Here is a 24192-nt window from a genome sequence, read left to right on the forward strand (position 1 = left end):
TGAGCACCCTGGTCCAGTGGCCAGTGTCCCTGTCTGTGCCGGGGGGTTGGAACTGGATGAGCTTTAAAGTCCCTTTCAACCCAAACCATTCTGTGATTCTATGATTTTCACCACTTTATTAAGAAAAATTGTAATAATATACATGGTTACTCCTAATCAGGTGAGAGAATAACTTCAGTACACATTTACTGTACAGCAGCCTTCTGACATCACTCAGATATTGTAGTATAGTGGGCCACAAAATAATGGAAATCAAGCAGATTGAATCTGTATCATGTATAGCTTTTCACAATGTTGAGTTAGGCACTTACTTAAGGAAAACAAGTCCATTCTGAAATAAGTTGCCAAGCACTCACCCCCCAAAATTCCCACCCCTAAATAATAAAGTTTGGTGCTGTACAATCAGAATATAACAGTACAGTTCAGACACAGCAATTTGAAGCCACAAGCTCTACATGAGCACTTAATGTAACAAAACTTCAGTAATTATATAACCTAAAAAAGAAGCAAGTACTGAAATCAGCATCTCTTGCTTCAACCATGTAAGTCTGGCAGGTGTTTCTTGAGATCACCTAAGCATCTGATCCTGCTAGCTATTAAGGAATACCAATAATAGCTTACATTTAATATAACATAAGCATTAGCAAAACTCGACATTCAGGATATCTTCCAGTTACAATAAAAATCAAGCCTTTCTTTTGTTTTCAGGAAGTGTTGCATTAAACTCCTGTCCCATATAACAAAACAGCATTCAAAAGTCTGCACAAGGAAGTCTAGAAAATAAGTCCTCTGGCTCTCCTCAGTCCAGCAGTTTTCCTCTAACAGACATGGGGCTAGAGACATTCATAACAGACATCTTTTGAACTGACAGCTAAATTAAAAGCAAGCAAGTGCTGTCATTCACACAGTATGATGGAATATCACATGTAGTAAGTGCTTGCCTCTCACTCCAAGGGACAAAACAATTACAAGAGCCATTGATGTGATGACTGGCTTTTATAGCATGTGATTTGGAGCATTCGTCATAGAATGCCAAAACTGGCGGTGCGTTTTCTTGGTGAAATACTGAGCACCATGTGAACAGATTTGAAAAAGGCAGATGGTAAACAGTGGAAGTACTTCTATGTATGTGTAATTTACAGTATTTTCAAATATAAAGCAAAGCTTTCAAACAGTTGAATCACAATAAGAGCTTAAGTATGATATTACCAGTTTCAGGTTCTGGCTTTATCTTAAATTTACTCAGTTGGTCTGTTTGTTCTCTGGCTAGCCTACATATTCGATGCCACTCTTCTTTCATGTCCTGGAAAATAGTCTCCAGATTCTCCCTGGAAGATCAAAATTATAAATCAGTCAACCAATTCAGCTTGTTGTGACCTTTAATCTAGTCACACCCACAAACCAGAGAAAAACAATAGTGTAAGCTACTTTTCTTGGATACCTTGTTCCTCGACATATGTATACATATTTTTGTTCTCCTCAGTAAAAGCAAGCAGAAAAGAGAAAAGAAAATCTCGTCAAAGAGCTGTTTAGTCTTACCACACACACATACCTTTGAACTTAGGGCCTGACCCTGCAAGGACTCCCCCCCAGAAAATCCAGCCTTTACATTTCCTTCAGTTCTCTCAGGTATTTTGTGGAACAGCTTATCTTTCAAAAGGATAGTGTTTCCATCTCATTATAGGGAAAATAAGCTGCTGATACTTCTGCAAACATTAATTGTTTTCCATTCTTTTCTGTGCATTTCAGACTTTGCAGGAGAAGGAATACACAAACATTTATTACTGCTTCCTTCTCTGTCTACCTGACATTTTGAAGAGGGACTTGTGAACTCATTACTTCTCTAGTTTATACAATATCACATGACTTTCCCTTTTATTTTGAGGGATTTTTTTAATTATATCTTTTCCAGAGTATCATATGGACATCCCATATTTAGTTATCTGTACTGAGAACAGAAAAATAGTTCTTCATGCTAGTGTAGTTTTATTTGCCTAAAGGCACTAGGTTTTTCAGTTACTGATGCATCCATAAAATTCCATTGCTAAATTTTGATAAACTTGCTGAGTGATTTATATTTCTAAGCACAATATAATGGATGAGATAAAATGGAACTTCAAGGATGAAAAAGTTAAGTTGGATTTGAGTTCTCTTTTGCATCTTTTTCTCAGAAGACCTCACAAGGGATTTTTCTTTGACCCAGTGAATTGTTTTCCTCTTTACTGCCTATTCATATAGCAGTCAGGAGTGTCATGGCTGTGTTCCTACTTCTGTTGCATTTCTCTTTCTGAAGACACAAATGTCTATTTGTAATTCGTTTGAAAAAAACCCCAAATCTACAGGAGTTAAAGTTGCTACTGTTACCACTTACATTCTGACCCTTTTTCAGGTCTTTGATAAATAAAGAATTGAAAAAGATTCTTGTCACAAGTTCCTAATCAGAGCTTTAAAATATGCATATGATTAGATGAACCAAGCTTAATTTGCTAGACTTTTGTGATACTATAATCTTATTAGTGTAAGATTACCAGTAATCTTACCAGTCACATACCTCTTTCCAAGCAAACAGTAAAGTAAGGGAGTTACTGGAGAGCAGGGAGACAGAAGACAGGTAAAGGTTTTTTATTTTTTAGATATAAATCATTATGAAGACAAAAAGTCTTTAAGGACAAAAAAGTCTTTATCACATCACAATCTTATTCCTCTCTTTCTTATCATAAAGGAGTAGTGACTCAGACTAAAGATTCGTGTAGTTCATCTACCAAAAGCAGATGCCTAGGCAAGAGTATATGAAGACAGCAAGGACTGGTGATACTTTTCCCTAATACTGTCCTAGCTGCACCTTAAAGAATCTTCTACTTGACCTCAGCAAAATTTTGAAAAGTGGTATTACTGCCTATCCTGTGAAAAATGCAAACTTTAGACTTTGGTCAATACTTTTCCCAAAACACAGGCAGAAAAGGGAATATCGGGTTAGGAAATACACTGCTTTTGGTCCCTTGGTCATAGCAAGGGCTGGCTGGCTTCAGCTTACAGATAAACCTGATTTCAAACTCTCTCACTTAGGATGGCTCATGCTGACTATCAGACCTCCTCCTGGCAGCGCAGCAGGCTCCTCTGCTGTGCTGCCATCAGTTAATCCGTTACAGTTGTACATTCCTGTTCTGAAGAGAGTTAATGCTTACCAAAAACCCAGCATTAACATCCACTGCTGTTTCCCAGAGAGTTTAACCTCCTGCTGAACCAAGTGGCTATTTTTCTTCCTCTCAACTTATCCCTACATACTTGCAAAGCCTCAGTTATGATTCCATATAGTTGCTGGCTTTAACACCTTCCCACATTGGCTCTTTGACCTCTACTCCTCCCCCGCCCCACCTCCCCATTCATTTTTTAAGGTGCTGTGTAGAAAACAGGGAAATAGCTGGTCTTATTTAATAGCAGAAAAGACAAATAAAAGCAAATTTCAAAAAATAGTGCTACAAAAGCATTTACCTTTCAGTCACAGGTGAAACACCAGAGATCCCTAGAGATAATTCAGGCTTATCTGGAACAACTTTCTTACTTTTCACCTTGAAGTAAAATATGAAAGTATTGATCAGAGGTAAGCATATTAATTTTGCTCTTCACCCTGATCTGAATAAAAATATAATGGGATCCCTCACCTGGTCCTGGAAGCTCTCAAAACTTTCACAGAATTACAAAAGCAGTTTTTTACTGTTTCTGTGAAATTCCTATTTTTGGTTTAACTCAGCAACTCAGTGTGGCATTCCTCTGCTCATATTCCCTCGAAAGGAAACTGGTTCTAAGAATACTGCTTGATTGTAATTCCATTTCAGTCACATACAAGTTAAGATTATGCATTCTGTATAAGCTTGCTTAGCTACTTTAGCTCTGAAAAATCAATATATTCACTGAAATTTTCAATGAACACATCACAAGCCAGTATGTCAAGAGTTCTAGCTGTTTTTTAAGTAAGTTATTAACTTTGACTACCACCTTGTGGTTCATTCTAGTATTACACAGTTTTAATTCCAGCTATCCCACAGAGACAGAATAGCACTCTGGATGCTATTCTGTAACCCAAAAGAGAGTGGCATAAAAATGAAAAAGCCAACTCAATCTTGATGAAAACTCCTAATGGAAAATTACAAAACAGAAATGCTGATCTGGAGTTTTCACAAATACTAAATTTTGATGACATAACATGAAATAATGAACACACAAAGCAGCCAATATGTATTTAATAGTTTGGTATTCCCTATGTGCTTTATATACTTTAACGATTTCCAAGTAATTATATGATGCTTAAATTTAAAATGATTTCTCATAATAACTAGTACAAACATGTTTGAAAGAAGGAATAATTTTTTTTTTGGGTTTTTTTTTCATTTTATCTCTATATGGTTTTGTATCTTACCTCCCTTTTATCTGCTGGCACTTGTATATCCTTTTGTGCTTCACTTAATTCTTTCAATTTGCTTTTCAGACTTCTTATTGTATCTTCTTGGTTGGAAATAATAGATATCAGCTTCCTTTCCTTTTGATTGTTTTTGTCTTCAAGTTCCTTCAATTTCATGCTCTCAATTTCTAACTGTTCCTAAAAAAACAATTTTAGAAACACCAGTATAATTAATAGAACTGAGTCTTGTGGAATATCACTATTTAGCAGTCTGGAATAAGCTAAATTAAACTTTTGCAACATAAGTGTCAGTCTTATTTATGACATTAATAATTTTAAACTGATAGTAAAGACCTTCTACCGCTACACATAGCGGTAACTCATCATAGATAATTACTCAAAAGAATTGTATGTTCTGAATTTCTGAAAGTCATATTAGTGTTTATAAGAAATAAAGACATTCTCTTGGTTTACTTACCGTATCATTTACATTAACATTTTATGTACAATATATTGTATGTACAATATATAAAATAGTATTTCATTAATTTCAATCTTAAACAATTTTGAAGAAGGTTATATTTTGCTTAATTTTTGAGCAGACCCAATAACAGAATCATAGAACCACAGAATATCTCAAGTTTGAAGTGACCCAGAAGGGTCATTGACTTCAAGTCTCTGCTCCTTGCAGGACCACCTAACACTAAACCATGTAACCAATAGCACTCTGTCCAGATGATCCTTGAACTCTGACAGGACTGGTGCCATGACCACTTCCCCGGGAAGCCTGTTCCAGTGACTGACCACCCTCTGGTGAAGAACCTTTTCCTAATGTCCAGCCTGAACTGAACTTCCCCTGACGCAGCTTCATTCCACTTCCTTGTGTCCAATTGCTAGTCAAAGAGAGGAGATGAACACTTCCCCTTCTCCAAGCTGAACAAACCAAGTGACCTCAGCTGCTTCCCATTAACTGTTGCCCTTGAGCCCTTTTTCCATCTTGGTCACCCTTCTCTGGACACGCTCTAATAGTTTGACATCTTTACCTTACACTGAGGTGCCCAAAATAGCACACAGTAAAGCAGGGCTGCAGTGTAAAGTGAAATAAAAAGCAATGGCTGGCCCCACTTTAACTATCCATATAATTAATGGAACTTTTATGTATGTGGGCTTTTTGGTGGAATGAAGAATATAGCATACTTTTTTTTTTTAATATGAACAAAGATAGTCCTTGGATAATTTTCAAGAAACAACTTATGATAAAAAACGGTAGCTATGAAAACCTTATAGTTGTCAGTTTATGAAATCTATAGAAGTACTCATCTTGAATTGTATCAAGTGTTATAACATGTGGCCTGAAGCTCATTGTCTGTCTCTGAAAAAGAAGTAACCCCAGGAGGTTAACTCTGCAAGAACCAACATAAATAAAAAGAGGTGATAAACACTCTAGGCAGGTAGGGCAAGGTAAAAAGGAAAACAAATTAAGTGCTTTTTCAGGAGCACTTGCTTTATTTACAAATGGGACCTAAACTAGGTGAGGTTGTGCATTTGGCAATTAGGTAGGTAAGGGCTACTCTTCTAGACATTGACAGCCATGTAGGGATGTGTCCAGAGCTGGTCTACAGAGATACTGTGTGGTTAAGCATGGATATGTGTATATGCAGCTCACACAACAGTTTAGCCTCAAAAAGTTATACTAGCTGGATGGAAAAAAGAAAAAAACCCTACAGAAAATGAGCTTTGAAGGCACTGTTTTTTTTCTTCAGTCTCAATTGTGACTTTGAATAGTAAACCTATAGTAAGAGCTTCAAAGCAGCTCTGGACTTGGATGGTATCTCAAGGGCCCATATTAAGTTTCCTGCTCAGTAGGTTCAAAAGTGTCTAAAAATGGGATGTTTTTATCCCAGCAACTCCTTAATCACAACCCTATTTCCATGTTTTGCACTCCTAGTAGGTGGTGTAGGGAATATACATATAGATCATGAAAAGCTTTCTACACTCATGTAGTGTAGAATCTGTATGCATCATAGTAGGTAAGAATCCAGAGAAGCAGTAAAAAAAGAAAACCCAAATAGCAAAGGAGAAAAAAAGAAGAAAGATTTCTTTTTTACATATAGTTCTGGATAAAAAACAAGCATAGACAACTAATGATTCTAGGCTAAACAATTATAGAATCATAGAATAGTTTAGGTTGGAAAGGACCTTAAGATCATCTAGTTCTAACCCTCCCGTCATGGACAGGAATGCCTCACCCTAGACCATGTTGCCCAAGGCTCTGTCCAACCTGGCCAGGGGTGGAGCATTTACTACTTCTCTGTACAACCTGTTCCAGTGCCTCACCACCCTCACAGTAAAGAACTTCTTCCTTATATCTAACCTGAACTTCCCCTGTTTAAGTTTGAACCCATTACCCCTTGTTCTGTCACTACAGTCCCTGATGAAGAGTCTCTCTCTCCACCATCCTTATAGGTCCCCTTCAGATGCTGGAAGGCTGCTATGAGGTCTTCATGGAGCCTTCTCTTCTCCAGGCTGAACAGCCCCAACTTTCTCAGCCTGTCTTGGTATGGGAAGTGCTGCAGCCCCTGATCATCCTCGTGGCCCTCCTCTGGACTTGCTCCAATAGCTCCATGTCCTTCTTATGTTGATGACACCAGAATGGCACACAGTTGTCATATGTCATCATCTGTAACTGATGCTAAAGCAGCTAGATTTCTGAAATGGCACAAGAAGAACACTATGAAGAATTACAGTACTATGAGGCACAGAAAGTTGAAAGCAAGTTAAGGAAGTATCTGATCCATGAGAACAGACAATCATATCTAGTGCTGTGGGAAAAAAATACAATTTGTGTTAAGAGAAGATGGAGACATGCATAAAAGTATGCTTAACAGATCTGAAGAAAATTATAGCAGGGCCATATGCTGAACATAGTTTTAGAAGTATACCTTTTCCATGTTCTTTAAAGACTACATTATAGTATGGGGAACTGCTTTTTGCCACTCCAGGAGTGGGCAGTGATGTAGTGTGAATTCACAGACCCCAAGCTACCTCTGAGCCATTATTTGGTCACAGGGTTCCCAAACATTAGAATCAAAGAATAGTTTGTGTTGGAGGGGACATTCAAAAGTCATCTAGTCCAACCTCTCCCTGCAGTGAGCAGACATCAACTAGATCAGGTTGCTCAAGAGCCCCATCCAACCTATCTTGAGTGCTTCTGGGGATGCATTCTACTACCTCTCTGGGCAACTTGTGCCAGTGTTTCACTACTTCATTGTAAAGAATTTCTTCCTTATATGTATGTCTGGCCATTCGATGGTCAAATTAAATTTCCCATTTTGAAAGCCAATGGGATGCAGTTTCTCCTTTGAAAATGATTTGCTGGAAATCCAAACACTTAGGAAAAAGCTTATGTCAAAGATGACACTTGCCCTTGAAGAACAACTCTGCCTTAAAGACAGTAAAATAACCCACTGAGCCTGTTACAGCATTGGTCTGTACACACATAATTTATCTATTTGTGACTATTACAGCTCCAAGTAACACGTGAGCTTCTAAAAGCTTTTAGATAATTGGATGGACCCCAGTAATGGATTTCTTCCCTTTCTCCTACATTCTCCTGCAGGAAGTGAGGACAAGAAACAACATAAGAAGAGCTATGCAACATGTTGTAATGAAGATATATCAGTACCTAACTGACATAAATCATCATTCTCATGCACTGTCAGGATACACCACCAGGAGAAACACTGGAGAAATGACTGCACTTTTTAGGATCTTTCAGTAATATAGCCCTTCATAGCTTGATGATCTTACAGTTTCTAGTACTGACTGAGTTTGGATATTTGCAACAATGTGGGAAGATTTATAAACTGGCTGAAGTTTATAAAGCTAATGCCATAATGATAAGTATATCACACACACTATACCTGCTAAGTACTTGATTATACAATGGACTTTTTTAAACATGCTGGTAATTAGCAGCCAGCAAAGACGTTACATCTGTATTATGAATAGATCTGTGCTTTTTCTTTGGAAAAGGCTTTATAGGATCAGAGGAGAATTCAAGTTGCAAGGGACTTCAAGGGTTCTCTAGCTCCTAATCAAAGCAGGGGCAGTTAACGATGATCAGGTTGCTCAGTTTGGCCTTGAATTCTCTAAGGACAGAGACTACACAAACTCTATGGTAAACTCTTTCAATGTCTGGCTGTCCTCATGGAGAAAAGTTATCACACAGGTCAAATATGAACCCATTGTCTCTCATCCTTTTGCCATGCACCACGGCTAAGACCCTGGCTCCATCTGCCTGTTAACCTCAGCACAGTTATTAGAACACTATTAGCTTCCCCTGAAGCCCTATCTGCTCCAGGTTGGACAAGTCCAGTTTCTGCATCTTCTTCTCATGGGGTATATACTCAAGATCCCTACTATCTTAGTTGGGCTTCTGCTGAATTCACTCTAGTTTATCAATGTTTTTCCTGTGCTGGAGGTCTCAAACTGGATGTAATATTCTAGATGCAGAATAGCGGGAGACATTCACTTCCCTGGGTGTGCTACCTGTGCTCCTGTTAACACAGCCCAGGAAGCTGTTGCCCTTCTTTTCTGCCAGGACACACTGCTGGCTCACATTCAGCCTGCTGTCTAACAAGACCCCAGCTCCTTTCCAACAGAGCTTCTCCACAGCCATTTAGTCCCCAAAGTATACTGCTGCAAAGGCAGGTCCTTTTATTTTTAGTGTTTCAATGGCTTCCCAGAACAAACAAATTGCCAAATAGCTTCAAGGAAGAATACTATTCAACTGATGTACTGCAAGTAGTCTCAAGGAATATTAACTGTAGCTTTTAACAGTTTAACCACAAACTCTTATTATTGGTATTAAACAGATGAAGCAGTAAGAAAAAAAAGCTATCAATACCAGAATTTCTTATACTGCGGAGCAGGGTCTAATTGGTTCTACATGAACGTGTTTTCTTGTCATAAGTACTGACTTTAGTTTCATATTTTATGGAGTTTACAAGGATTCTGATTTTGTACTAAAAATAGCATGCAGAAGAAGCTTTACTTTACATTGTCTAATCTTGCTTACTAAGGTTTTCTGTTTGCTGTGTAGCTTCAGGTCCAAAACAGTCACCAGATCTATATTCTACTTACTTTATAATAAAGTTTGGCCAGACTGTACTCAAAACCAGACAGCAGTTTCAGTCTTTTTGCTCTCAAGCAGGTGACTGAAAAAATCTGATAGTCTTGTATATAGTTTGGTACTGACCACCAAGCCAGTCAGGTCCACTCACCTATTTCAGTGAATGTTTATTTAATGTGAATCAAATAAAAAAAACCCCAACCCCCCTCACCAAAACATTTTATAACACACTGGCAACAGAGTTTGGCAACAGCAGGTAAAATACACAACTACGGCCACCCACTAGAGAACAGAAAAGCTGACCCTTCCCTCATTTTAAACTTCTAAAATTTAAGCTCTAACAATGCACCTATTACATTAAATCCAGGATTTCTATTAATTTCACTGGAGGACAGTCCACTGAGAAATCCCATTAAGCTCAGCAAAAGACATTTTTGAAAGGTTTTGATAAACCCAGGCACCTCCAGCCATGGGAGAGACTCTGAGTTTCAAAGAACATGAAGAAACAGCAACATTTTAACTTAAAGACTGTAATCATAACTTATTATCTGGAACTATAATTTTTTTAAGTCTGAATTTTTTGGTGGAGAAGCAGAATAAAGTAGTTAATGCAGTACAGGACAAGCTATAGAAATAATTTATTTTATAGCAGAATGTGGATAGAATGCTATTAAAAGAACACAGGCTTTCAAAAAAGCTTCCAAATTTCAATAGCTGAAAATGGCCAATACTTTATTGTATTAGATACAAGACAACTATACTGTGTCAGTGAGGGGATGATGGATTTCTGGACTAACAGATATCGAAGTATGTCTGGGGAAAGAGTATGAGGAAACAGGAGGTTTTGATGGTAAAGCCTTTAATAAATTCCCAGACCTTCTTAGTAATAGTTTCTATATATTTATTAACTCTCAACAGCTTTCTCTTCCATGAAGTTGTCCAATTTTCCCTTGAAGCAGGAATTTCCACTTGTTGACTAACTAGCCTGTGAAGAAGCATATAAATGCATATAAAGCATTTATAACAATACAGTTATTTTTTCCACCATCTTCAACAGGGATTATATGGCTCTCCTCCCCTGAATTTATTCAGTAACCCAAGGACTTGGGTACAGAGTCTGCTGTATATCTCCATAGTCAGCTCATGAATGGCATGGCCAAGACACAGCCAGAGCTAACAGAAGAGGGTGTATCTCTGCTGTGCTGTCTGGAAATCTTTGTATCACTCTTACCAGGTTAGCAGAAGCCTTCCAAGCACACCACCAAACATTAGGATCCTCCTTATGTCAGAAGGATGTTGCAGATACCCACATGCCTCTGTAAGAAGCCAGCCTTGGTCCAGTCAAATGTATTTTCCCTCAAGCTCCATGCTCTCAACACTTATGAGTAAGAGAGCTACTACATTCTGAGTAACAAGAACATAGAGTAGGCTGGGGCAACCTGACTTTGCATGGGTTTAGATCTCTACTGATCCCCTCTGAAAAGACTTTATTTTTATAACACTATGTTATAAACTGTGGGTTTAAATGCAGCCAGACTGTATAGTTGATTCTGCATCAGAAATATTTCTGTTTATGGTACAGATGAAGCAAAATCCAGATTAACTACCTGTTGCTGAGAGGTAACTGCAGTAACTGACTACACAAAGAAATGCAGATAAAAACAAATAACCTACATTCCATTATGAAAAAGCCCTTGAAACAATGATTCCAGATTCTCATGCATTGCTTTAATCTTGTGTATAGATCATATAATTTCTGAGTGGTTTCCCATGAGAAGAGCAGATAATACAGCTTCTTTTCTCCTATTCATTATATAACTAAGTTACTTAAAACTATTGCTCTTGAGCAAGCATTCAGAAACAAGATTACGAAATACCAGACTTGGTCAGGTCTGCACGTGCAATTTTAAGACATAATTTTTATCCAACTAAAGACACAGAAATACAAAACTATGCAAAGGTGATTCATCAAAGAATTAACCCTTCAGCTGTGCTGTATTCCAAATAAATGCAGAGACTAGGAAAAAAATTATATCTTGTGATTACAGAGTCTAACATAGAAAAATTATATAAGAACTTTTTTTTTTAATAAAAAGGAGTGTATATAAATCTTTGGTAACAGTATGTTTAACATGTTTGCAGAAGCTTAGTCTCAAATGAGATTCCTTCAAGACAATTAAGCAAGCATCAGCAATACAATGAAATTACTTTTAAATCAACATCTTTGATAAATCATTTCTATGAATTTAGCATAACCAATTTGTTTATAGCTTGGGTTTAGGAAACAAATCCTGAAATGAATTATTTTTAAATCCAATGCCTGATTTCCTATAAGGGCTTTTTTATGACTCTTACAGGCTCTCTGTTATGCAGATTCATATTAAAACATCAGAGATTTGGTGTTACAAGACAATTCTTAAACAACACAGTAGGATGACGTAGGATAAGAACAATGCAACTTAGTGCATTTCTGTCCCTGTCTTTTTTCAATATGCAAAATCCATTCAAGTCATTTCCCATCTATTCTGCACTACTGTTTTACTCTCATGTCTGTAGAGCACAATAGGCTGTAGTGACAATCTTAGTGTTAGCTCAGTGAAGAGGGGCAGAAGAGAAATTGTACTAAAACTGTCTATTTAAAAAAAACCAAAACCCAAACAAATCATTAGCATCTCCAGAGTGATGGCTACTTCATTTTTCACTCCACCACTTTTCGAGTGCAGGTTCTCCATTCCTTGCAAAAACACACAGACTGGTTGCAATGTGAAGAGCTCTTGTGACAGAAAGAGAAGGCCCCGTCTTGACCACTGGTTTTGGCAGGTTAAGAAATACATGAGCAAGCAAGTTCCTACTTTATGATCAAAACTGTTCCAGGGAGCTTGATGGCCAAGCAGTGATTGCACTGGGAAAAATCGAAGGTAGATGCTTAGTTCACGTAAGGAGACCCAAGTGGCACGTAAGGAGACCTGAAGTGGCACTTCAGGGGAGGATCGTGTACTAGAAAACATGCAGCTTGAAGTAAAAATCTCACTTCTCTCCTTAGGTTCTCATAGTATAATCACAGCACAAATGGGATCTTATGTTAAACATACTGCAGGCAGCCATACCTTCAAGAGTTTTTCTCTTTGCTTTGCTGCGTTCAGCTTTTCGGAGAGCTGCCTTAAAGACAAGTTGGAGGTTTCAACGTCTTCATGCATTGGAATGTAGGGGTGTACATTACCTTAAAAAAAGAAAAAAAAGCAGCTGATTGAGTTGACTGACACTTCATTTTCCCCAGCCAGCTTCTAACTAAGCAAAATTAAAAGAAGCTAGGCTTATATTGTTCTCTATTTTCTTTGAGCAAGCTTTCATATCAAACAAGCAAAGAGAAGTCCAATGCTGTGCTTATAGAAAATGCATGATTAAACCAGCAATAAAGAATGTACATATATGTTTTAAAATAAAAGCCAACCACTTTGCTAGTATTTATGAAAACCATGAGTGTTAGGCTAGTGTGAATAAATATTTAATGAGCATGGCAGATTAACACATGGTTACTTTGACTCTTTTCTCTTATTTGTGTAATACAGTCAAATGATGGAAAATTATCCATCAATGACTATTTGATTTGAAACAGAATTACCTGCTTGTGAAGCTTGGCTATCCAATAAGATTAGCATCACAAGACTTATCAAACAGAAAAAACATAACCACAGCACTCACATCTAGAATAACCTGAGCTAAACTTAGTAACAGATAACTGTAGAATATGTAATAAATTTGGTTCTAATTCTAGTGAACAATTTGAACCCATATTTTCATAACTTTTATTGTCTTCAGTGTAAGCAGGTTCTACCTCTAAAGAAAATCTCACAATTTCTTGAAGAGGATAAAGAGAGACCTCAGAAGTGTTGCATTTTATAAATAGATTTTGAAACTGCACATTTGTGTTAACTCTCATGTTCACAGAAAAGTACGATACTGCTTTGAGAGATGTATATTGTAAAAACTGAAGCAACAAAGTCAGAGCAACTCATCAATGCAACACAGCATAAAAAGAAATAACGTGCAAACTGGAGTACATACCTCTATTAGCATTCAGAGCAGCTAACTGCGATTTCAGTTTTGCAATAATGTTGTTTTGAAGCTCTATCTTTTCCTGCTGTTCACGTATTTGCTGCATGTAGTTTTCTGTCTGCAAATATAATTTAATTAGCATTAATCTTATTCTGTTTTGACTAGGGGTCTCCTATTTGGCATATAAAAAGCAGCTCTGACTTTTGAAGATAATTGTAATTGTGTGAAAGCCCAACTACAGTCACCTTTGATGAGTCCATATTTTTGAGACTACACTTCTTAAAAAGCTATTATAGGAAATAAATCCCCATTTCAGTAACTGCTTCAACTGTGGCAGTTGTAAAGGATAGGGTAACTTTTAAGTCATTAAAGCCACAGAATACATCAGGTTTAAAATTAGAATTTTAGTATTCTTCAGAATGCTGGTTAGTTTATCTACAGAAAGATGTTATTTTCTTCCCCCATATTTTCTAACAAATATATTATATAAAAGTAAGCTTTAAAAAAAATTAAATGGAAAACAGTCTTGCTTATTCCATGCAACAAAAATTTTTTAAATAACTTTAGTTGCCTGTTCCTTTGAATGTAGTGACTTGTTTTTCTAACCTAGAAAATGGGGGGGAAGCAAGCAAGCTTCATCTAGCTATACCCCATCTCATCCTATAAACAGGCCATACAGAGGCTAGTAAGACTGCTCACATTCCATCGAAGTGTATAAATACTGTTAGACAGCTAGTTAATTGAACAAACAGTCAGGTGGCAGGAAGATACTAGTATTCAAAACATATTACTTCATTAGCACATACCTAATGTTGCAGTTAGAGTAGTGCTAAAAACAAGCAAGAAAACTTGTGAAGTCCCAGGAAGGAAACTTACAGGAATTCACTGAATTTTCCTGAAATTAAGAATATGTCTATCACTGAACAGGTCATGACCTGGGACAAGACTTGGCATTATTTTTATGTCTATTCATAGTTTATCCATACTACTGTCTAATTCTCAAATCTCAGTCACATTTAAATTCCACAGCTCCTTACTGCCCAATGTATTTGTCTGTAAAGCAGGAAGGAAAAAAAAAATCTACATCAAATCATATTTTAGAAGGCCAGGTAGGAGCTGTGCTGTGAGATTTTATTTAAAAAAAAAAGAGAAAAAAGAGTGATCAAAGAGCAGTACACTCCAGCAGCTATAAGAGACCTCATGAAGCAGAAAAATCACTGAGAAGCAAATTGAAAATGTACAACAGCAATGTCTTGTCAACACTTCTGTACAGAGCACAGACATGACAGCTAAAACAGATAGAAGAGAAGATGCTTTTGACAGCCAGTGTGCACAAATTATTCCTTGAGTCAGATGGCAGCAACAAGTTACCAACTAGAAGATCTGCATGACAACCAACCATCCATCTGTATCAAACACCATCTGGCCGAGATGACTCTGGCTTCTGTGTGCTTGACATGGCTCCCAGCTCTAGAGACTGGCAAAACAAGTGGCCTATTGGTAACTTAAGTAGTAAACTGTTAACAACAGAATTGTGGACAATCCAACAGTGTGTGAAGGCCACACAATGAACAGAGGAAGTTACTAGAATAAAGCACTGTACAAAGGTCATTCAAAAAGCAGGGCTTTGGATAAAAAAGCTGAAAAACAACACAAAAAAGCGCCCAACTAATCATAGAATCAATGCTTGAAAAAAATACTTCTGTTCTCTTTTGAAGTTATGAAATCCAGCTACTGAAAGTTTGATTAGGACAAAGATTTGAACTTGTAACAATACTTTATGAAAGTAATACTTTATGAAAGTATTACTTTCTTGACTTCTGAATCGGAGAAAATGCAGAGAAAGATCTTGCAAGCATTTCACTTAACACTGATTATCTCACACACATCTCTGGTTTTCTCCTGTAGACCTTAGAATGGCTTTCTCACATTGTACTTCTTGGGCAGAAGTTTCTTTCATGTACTGTTAGATGACCCAGGTGTATTAATTTGACTGGTTTTCCTTTAAATAATTAATAATTCATCATAAGAGACAGAGTTTAAAAGACTCCCAAACATTCTACAATATGCTGCCTTTGATTAAGTTAATTGCAATTTCAGCACAAAACATATTGGCAGGCTACTTGCACTTGTTTAGTACAGAAAATGCTACAGATCTGCACCAGCACTGCTCCAAGGGGCTATGAACGGAGAAAGACTGCACACTGGCTGACTACACACAGGACTGATTTGATAACTGTTCTGCAGTACCCTGGCTAGTTTATTTTGCCATGCAAGGGGATAGCAAGATTGTGCCCAAATATCAGAATATTCTCTAGTAGACCTTTTCCTGTTCCTAGTTTTACTACTGCTTCCATAACTTGACACTCAGTATGGCTCATCTGCCCCTGAACAAAAGCCAACCTACCAGTTCTATGGAAGTATCAGAAAGTCCTGCAGCATTAAAAACGTTCGAGCCTTCCTGCAGCAGAGGTTCCATTGCTGAGCAGAATACACATGATCAAATGAGTATGACAAAGCCCAAAAATGACAGCTTTGCATTATGCTGGCATACATGATGAGAAGTTCTAGAAGATTTCTGCCTGAAGTAATATATTTCACAACAGACTAAGTAAAAATTCAGAAGTGCTCCTTAGTGGTCAGAATGTCTCTAGAATCTTTCTACTACTTCATAGTTAAACTGTTCAGATGATTATTTTTAAAAATCTATACTTATTACAATAATTTGAAGGTGAGTTTGCTGTAAATGCTTCAACGCACAAACTCTGTTCTCCTAATAGCTTGCACAGTGCTTAACCCATTAGAGTCTTTGACATTCACATCAAGTAAACTAATAGTTCATATGGCATATCTTCTAATTAAAACAAAAATGATTTAATATAAGCTATTTACATTAATAATTTTTAAAGTATTTTTTATTAAAACAAATGAAAATTCAAAAAATACTTCTTTAAAGTTATATACATCATTGCTGTTCATATTAGACTTCATTAATCCTCCAAAACAGACAACACTTTTCTTACCTTTAAAACAAACAAACAAACAAAAATCCCCAAAACATAAACAAATTAAATGTCAAAAACCTGAAACCCACCTACTACATTCACAGCCTAAGATGTTACCCTGCTGTGTACTAGCCTTCTTTCAGAACAGCAGTTTCCAGAGGCACTTGTCGATAGGCTTCATAAACTTCATTCAATTGCTCTCCAATTTTGTCCACAATTCCCAATGTTGTTTCATCACTGAAAAGGTGGTCAAGTTCATAGACCTGAAAAGTAATCAGAAAGAAAAAGAAAGAATGCTAAAAACCAGAAATGCATAACTAAAACAATATATAATGTGACTCATATCAGTATCAAATTCAAGCAGTATGTGCAGTATGTTTGAGCATTAACTCATGTAATAGTTTGAACTATAGCTCTGCTCACCCCAAAAATTTCCTTTAAGTCCAGGTATAGGTTTAACCAAAAGCTAAATAAAAGCAGATTAATTTTGTATGTACAGAATGTGTAAATGTAAGTGTAGTTACAGTGTTTGAGGACTGAGAATTGATGTAGGTCACCTATTATCTGATTTTATAGCATTTCTAACAATTTCATGCTTACTCAAATGTGAAAAAGGGGCACTAAACCCTCCCTCCCAAACTCAGCTTTTGGCATTAAGTCATAAAAAGATAAAAGCTCAATAACATTACATCACATGGACCTAAAGTATTCTATGGCATATTTGAAAATGGCAACACAAGCAACACTGCAAGGTGAATGAAGACATCTTTTACCTAAAAATTGTTAGTACAAACCAGTCAGAATTAGCAAGACTTCAGACCTTTTCACACTATCCACTTTTTACATTTTATGTACAATTTCAGTAACAATTCCTGAAGCTACATCTCATGAACTTTGACACATAAGACTACAACACTGTTAAATGTCATAGACTTCAAGTCAGAGTGAACTTTGCAAACACAGGTCCTTTGCTTCTACAGTAATGTTACATGAATGTTAAGATCAAAATTTATCATAAATACAGCAGAGGACAGGTTAAGTGAAGTCCCAAAAAATCCCAAACCCTAAACTCCCAAGGTGTCAGCATTATGGAAAAAAAGAATTAAACAGACAAACAAACAAACAAACCCCCCCCCAGCAATTCACATCACCTCCCCTGATATTTAAAGATGGTTATCTCACAATACACAAGTATGGACAGCGACTATCATCTCTCACTGTCCTTTGGGATTATTCATAAACCACAGATACTGTTAAGGAGAGTGATGCACTCAGAAAAGGATAAGCTAAGCAAGAAGGGATGAAGATAACTTGTTTTGGACCTTGGTCAAAATTTTAAGGATTGCAGCTTGAAACTTTTTTTCATGTTTCCTTGCTCTTGAATATCTTCCATATCAGAATGCCTGAATACAGAAATGTGGTTTGACTTTGCTAAAAGGTGCAACAGACTGCTGTATGGATGTTGCACCATTTTGTCCTGCAAACTTAATTCTAATGATGTGTGTGTATTGCAAAAGCAATTACATCTCACCTCCAGTGTGGCCGTACTTTAACAGTGGCAAAGTGAATTCTTTAACAGCTTGGAATCATTTAGGGACTGTGACATAACAAGTATTACTGAAATGCAAGTTTGTAAGTTTTGTGTAAAATGCCCATGTTGTTTCACATGAAAGGTTGCTTTTTTTTTCTCTGAACATCAGTAGTTTATAATCTCAGGCCCATGCAGACTGTCTCAAAGCATCACTAGTAACCCTTCATCCACCCCTTTTCTCCCACAAAGAGCATCCCTCCACTAACTGGAATATTCATTCTAATACCTGAGGCACATCTTTATATACATGGGTTGGCTCTTTTTCAGTTTCAAATAAAGGACTGTTTTTTGTAGTTCAATAAATAAAATCAGATATTACATGTCAGTCAACTGCAGGAGCAGGTACTAAAATGCAGAAGCATGTTGTTATGGCTGAAAGTGGTTGAAAACATGCTCTCACATTCTTTAAAAACCTGCAGAGTTTGCACAGATCTTGATTCTGTAGTTTACTGGAATTCTCCAGAGGCACTTGTAACAATTTACCTAGTAAAAGGCAATGTCCTGTAGGTATAAAAGGTAACTTGAAAAAATTATTGCAATGGAATTTAAAAGACTCTGCTCAGCTTCCAGAATGGGGAACAGGCTTCAACTCCATATGACTCATAGAAAATGAAGGCATTACCTTCATTCATGCAAATTCAAATCTCAATTTGAAAAACAGTATTTAAAATTTATACTTAACTTCCAGCCTTTTACTTACAGATTGGTTAAGACTGGGAGTATTAACAAAGAGTTCTGCTCTTATCTGGCCTGTTGGCACCACGGTAATTGATCCAACAGGCAGAACTGTAGCACTGCACCTGATTTTCTACTTTGTCAGGGAAAATAAAGAGAATCGTAGCTCCCTGAAATCCAGACTTGATGCAGTGGGAAAGGGGAAGTAAAAGTCATTACTAGCAACACTTTTAGATGGAATTGTAACTGGGGAATTGGCCCTATATTCCCTCATAACCTAGACACTCAATTCTGTCTCCACCTCACCCTCTCCTTTGCTCCAGCACAAGCATCTTTACTGCAAACCGTATCAGCAAACCAATCCAATTTAAAACTAAATGCTAGAGGTGTTTCTGCTGTTGTAGTGGAGATCAGTTCCACAGACCACTTCAAAAGGCACGGTAACACAAGGAAGAAGCACAGGAGCAAAAACATCAGCAAAAAGTGAAAAAGTGAACACAGTGTTCAATGTTAAAAAAAAAAAGAAAGCTGTGTTCAATGGCAGCACTGGCTTCAAAACTGTAACATAAAGTCACAGTTATATAACAGTGTATATAACGTCTGCCTTACCTCATCTCTGGCCATATATTTTTGCCACTTACTTGTACTGGCATTAGTATTCCTATCCTATACAGTTGAGTATGCCTAAGTAACTTCCTCAAAAAAGCAGCAAAACTACCCCTAAAAAAATCCAATCCCAGAAGCAATACTGGATCTTGCTCTCTGCGCAACTGCTGGAGCACTACTATCAACACAAGCAGGCAGTGGGAACATGAGATTAACCATGGGCAGGACTGCAGTAGTCTAGATTTAGATTGGATTAAACTACTCTGTAGTCACACCCTGAACTGCCTGCTGCTGGAATAAATAACTGCTTCTTATGCTATCTATCTCACATCCAGAACTCTTTGCAGTTAGAAAAACTGGCTCCTTTTCCTGCTTTTTCTTCACAGGCATCAATATTTATCAGGGAATTTGCCAACTGTTCCTTGTCATTTACCCTTCTCCCTACATCCATCCAAACCAAAACCAACAAACAACCCCAACAACCCTAAAATAAAACAACCCCCAAAACAAATACCCCCACTATTTTAATGAGGCTTAGTTATGCTGTATCCATAATGCAGCTGGAACATATTCAGGCCAAAGTTAACAACTCTGATCTTTAGACACTGACATTCTAGATACTCATTAGATCCTAAAGAATTTCATAATTTAACAGCAATATGTAGTCAGAACAGATGCAGCAATACAAAATGTTGCATTTATTGTAACAGGGACAGAATTAGAGGGATTAGCTCCAGAGTTTGTTTGATGAGGGGGGGCAAATGTGAGTACCCATGAATGTTGAGTTGCCAGAGCTATGGCAGTAAGAACTAGAATTTCATCTCTGAGTGAACACTTTAAACCAACTGGTTATAACGTACAAACTTTAAAGTAAACAAATCCAATGAAACTTGCAGATGCTCTTGAAATGCTCGCTTCAAATGAGAAACATTTTGCTGACATAGGTGGAAAAACCCCAACAAACAGCAATATGAATTTTCTGTGAGTCAAATGCCAAAAGAGCCCCAACACAAAGATTAGCAACATACTGCTGCATACATCCTGAAATCCCAGCTCCACAGATCACTGAAAAGGCACACTGAGTTTTCATAGTGCCTCAAAAAACACCTTAAATTCTGAAGAAAGTTTTAGCTAACCATGTGTATATACATTCATTCATAATACACATGCCTACCTCTCATAGGTTCACATGAGAACACAAATGTCATCCAGAAGCAAGTACTTCTCTACATATTTCTGCTTTCAAACCAGGTTCTTCGATGGAAATGTTTTGTAAGTTACACTGCCATCATCTCGGGAACTGGAAACCTGTTGAGGTAACCATTTGTGAGAGACTGAGAGCTCACTGCACTTCAGTACTTGGTGTTTCGGTTTTGGTTTTTTGGTTTGTTTGTTCCGTCTAATGGACGAGTTTTCCGCTTTGCCCGACTTCGGGAAGAGCCGGAAACGCCTAAAGCCGGCAAGGGCCCCTAATGCCGCATCAGACCTACTGCTCAGAGGGCGGGTAGCCCCCACCCCCGGGGGAACAGTCGGCCATGGCAGCGGCGCTGAAGTCACCCTCGCTCCGCCGCTGCCATCCCCGCAAGCAGCACCGCTTCCTGCTCCGCCGCCTGCCGCCAATCCCCCCGCTGCCTTCCCGGAGCGGCGCGGGGAGGGTCCTATTCCTGCCCCGGCCCTCCCGCGGGCACCGACAGCACCTACGCGCGCAAACTACGCGGCCCCTGCCCCGCTCCCGAAGCCGGGCAGAACTGCGCCAAAGGGGGAACCGGCGTGCCCAGGAGCGGAATCTGCCATCAGCGCCACGGCCCGCACCTTATCTCCTGGGCCCGTGGGACGGAGAAGAGCGGTTTAAAAGGGGATCAGACTTACGAGCACCTCACGAAGCCCTCGGCTTCCTGCTCCTGCCTGAGCACCCTAACCCAGGAACCAGAACCGACTTCCTGTTATGCCACTCCCCGCCCTGTGACGGGGCCACGGCACTGCCCTTTCTGCCGGTCAGGTCAGGTCGGGTCATGGCAGCGGCAGCGGTAGCACCGAGCTGTCCGGCCCGGGGTTCCCCGCCGCCGAGGCAACACAACTCTAGCCTCTCCTGCTCAGCGCAAGGAACAGCGTCTCTCAGTCCCCCTCCATCTGTCCTGCAGTGCCTTTTCTGCCTGGCTGCAGCCGGGCACCCCCTCAGGCAGGGGCTGTACTGCTCCTCATTTCTACAGATCCTTTCCTGTTCCAGGCTTTCCCCGATTCAGCGTCATTTGTAAATAGCAGTGTTTATGTTTGGAACGTAATTACGCTTTTCATGCTAGGAGTACTTTCTGATTAAAGGGTCTTTTGTTACTAAGGTGGTGTTTCTCCTTCCCTGCATTTAAGTTGTGTAGGCAGTGGATTTTGTATATAAGAATACAATGGAAACACAGAGTTTTATTTTTTTCTCCTGTTACAAGCCCTTCGCTCTTTAGGTCACATGTATGAATACAACATTTTTCCTGAAGGTGTGTAGGAGGGTGGGAGTTGGTGTGAGAAAATGAGGCGTTTCTTATGTACTTGCACAGGGTGCAGTCACAGAGCTAGTGGCAGAGAAGTATTACAGATTCTGAATTGGCCTCAGCCGTCTCTGAACCCTGGTGAACATACCCACGCAGCCAGGCTCTGGTGTTCCTTCTGCTAGAGCAGAACATTGCAAGCTCACAGATCAGAACCTGCATTTCAACCCTACCTACCCTGGGTGTGTGCCCTTGGAAGCCCACAGACTGAGCCTGAACATAGCCACAGGAAGGCCAGGCATTGTTCTCTGCACTCTTTTGAAAGTTATTTCTATTATAATTTACTTTTCATGCTAAGTCTTTAACAACTTTTTTTGTCTGTTTTGGTCTGCACTAAGATTAAAGAGACTTACAGGCAGATAGTTTGATGGGCCAATAAATACACTTCCTGGTTAGCCACTGTCAAGAGCTTCAGGTGAGGTTTTAATGAACTGTTAAGGTTTGGAGAGGGTTTACTGTGTTAGTATGTCTACAAAAAAGGAGGGATTCGCTTTCCTCTTTCAGAGACAGAGTGTTTGAGACATTCAGGTTTCATTCAATCAGTTTTTAGGGTTTTGTGTTTTTTTTTTTAAGACAAAAAGGAGCTATTGTTTCTTCTTTTTTAATTTCTACATTTTAAATTTTTATTCAATCCTGCCAAGAAGTTCTGTGCTTAAAATAGTAATGGCTATCTCAGTAATTGAAATAAAACCTGCAATTCTTAAATTCAGATCAATGCATGTAAATATAATTTAACCGTGCATTTAAAAAGGGATAATATGCAGAAAAATACAAGTAGGTGTTATCTGCTGCTAAACATTTATCGACTAAGAGTATGGCTACCTGAATTTGAGTAGAGCCATAACACATATGCCAACTCCAAAACACTATCATTACATGCTATTTGTTATAAGAAACAAAAGTTAGTTTATTAAATTCTAGAAATGTACTTAATGTAAATTTTCAGTGAAAGTCTCAAACCTGACAAAGCAAAACTGACAACAATACATAAACATGACTTTTCAAATCACATGCATTATTCTCTTAGTACTTTATTGGTAATATTCCTTCACAATAAAGCACAAGAGAATCTGGTCATTCCTCTATTTTCAATATTTAGTGTGTTTTTATTTACATTTCCTTCCCAAATACAAAAAGATGTATGTAACAAGCTTTACAGTAACCCACCCTGGCATTCTTAGGGTTTTCCAACCCTTTGAATAAATTGTTGCATAGAAGAAAAATACCTGTGAAAATAATACAAACCTTATATTGCGTAGCTAACCCAATCTCTAAACTTTTAGAGTGGTTTCTGCTTTACAATCAGTTATTTTTTGTTCTTTTCTTCCTCATTTTGCTTTCTTTATGTTTTTCTGCTCTCTCCTTTTCAGCTTTCCTTCCCTACAGCTATTCCAGTAATGCCTTTCTGTCCCACATCAATATTTCACATTTTTATGTCACTGTTAAGGCAGAATCGCTTTCCTGTATGTAGTCTTCACAAGATAACTGGGAAGAACAAGTATATATCAGCATAGTTAAAAATTATTTATAGTTAGGAATCTAGTAACCTTAAAACCAGCTGCAAACCACTTGTCTAGAGTTTGGGAGTGGTGGTGAAGACATACATTATTTTATTTCACTTTATCTTCAGACTACGAGAGAGTCTTATTTTGACTAATTATAATTAGAAACCTTTTTCTTTTTTTTGGGGGGGGAGGGGAGAAGTAACAAGTTGGTACTTTTACAGAGTGAAAATGTGAAAGTTTGCTCTGAGTGGGTCAAACAGTTATTTAAATACCTCACATCACCTTTACACAGTTTACTGATTGACTTTACTCCTGAAATGGTATTTTAACAGGATTTTTACCTGGTCTTTACTAACGTGTTATCAGTGTGCTGATTGCTCTTAAGGTAGGTTTGAGCCAACCAGTTCCCAGAAGGCTGTGTTTCAGTAAAGGTTTGGATCTGATTCCTATCTACAATTTTAAGCTTATAGATACAAATTGGCTTTTACCAGCTGTCAGAAAGAGGTTAAAATGTTTCTTTTAACTTCTTAATGTCGCCATTCGTTCAGACACTAGGTGGCTCACGTCAGATGTTTAAACCTTTTCCAGAACTTTTAAACTGTGGTCCCAAGGGAATGTGTGGCAGGGTGCTGGGTCCTAAAAGAGTCTGTACTATACGGCATACATAAGGTACGCCATAAAGTG

At 38.1% G+C, this 24192-nt stretch overlaps 1 protein-coding gene across 4 annotated transcripts in view; it reads right to left on the bottom strand.

Annotated features, from left to right (window-relative positions):
* The window catches only part of TANK (TRAF family member associated NFKB activator), a 28753-nt gene extending 7362 nt beyond the window's left edge, over positions 1-21391 (bottom strand). Inside the window, exons 1-10 of one of the 4 annotated variants that reach the window (XM_031052244.2) lie at positions 21336-21391; positions 20641-20774; positions 16684-16857; positions 15997-16070; positions 14396-14484; positions 13599-13707; positions 12641-12753; positions 4418-4597; positions 3493-3569; positions 1210-1328 (exon numbers count right to left, since the gene is read on the bottom strand). In XM_031052244.2, the coding sequence (XP_030908104.2) occupies positions 1210-1328; positions 3493-3569; positions 4418-4597; positions 12641-12753; positions 13599-13695 (586 nt within the window). In that variant the 5' untranslated portion in view covers positions 13696-13707; positions 14396-14484; positions 15997-16070; ... (1 more) ...; positions 20641-20774; positions 21336-21391. The remainder of the gene's footprint in view (positions 1-1209; positions 1329-3492; positions 3570-4417; positions 4598-12640; positions 12754-13598; positions 13708-14395; positions 14485-15996; positions 16071-16683; positions 16858-20640; positions 20775-21335) is intronic. The other 3 variants (XM_031052245.2, XM_031052242.2, XM_031052243.2) reach the window with 3 other exon arrangements.
* Between the last annotated feature and the right edge of the window lie 2801 nt (positions 21392-24192).

This window comes from Melopsittacus undulatus, chromosome 8 (genome assembly GCF_012275295.1).
Source record: "Melopsittacus undulatus isolate bMelUnd1 chromosome 8, bMelUnd1.mat.Z, whole genome shotgun sequence".
Taxonomy (NCBI): Eukaryota; Metazoa; Chordata; class Aves; order Psittaciformes; family Psittaculidae; genus Melopsittacus; species Melopsittacus undulatus.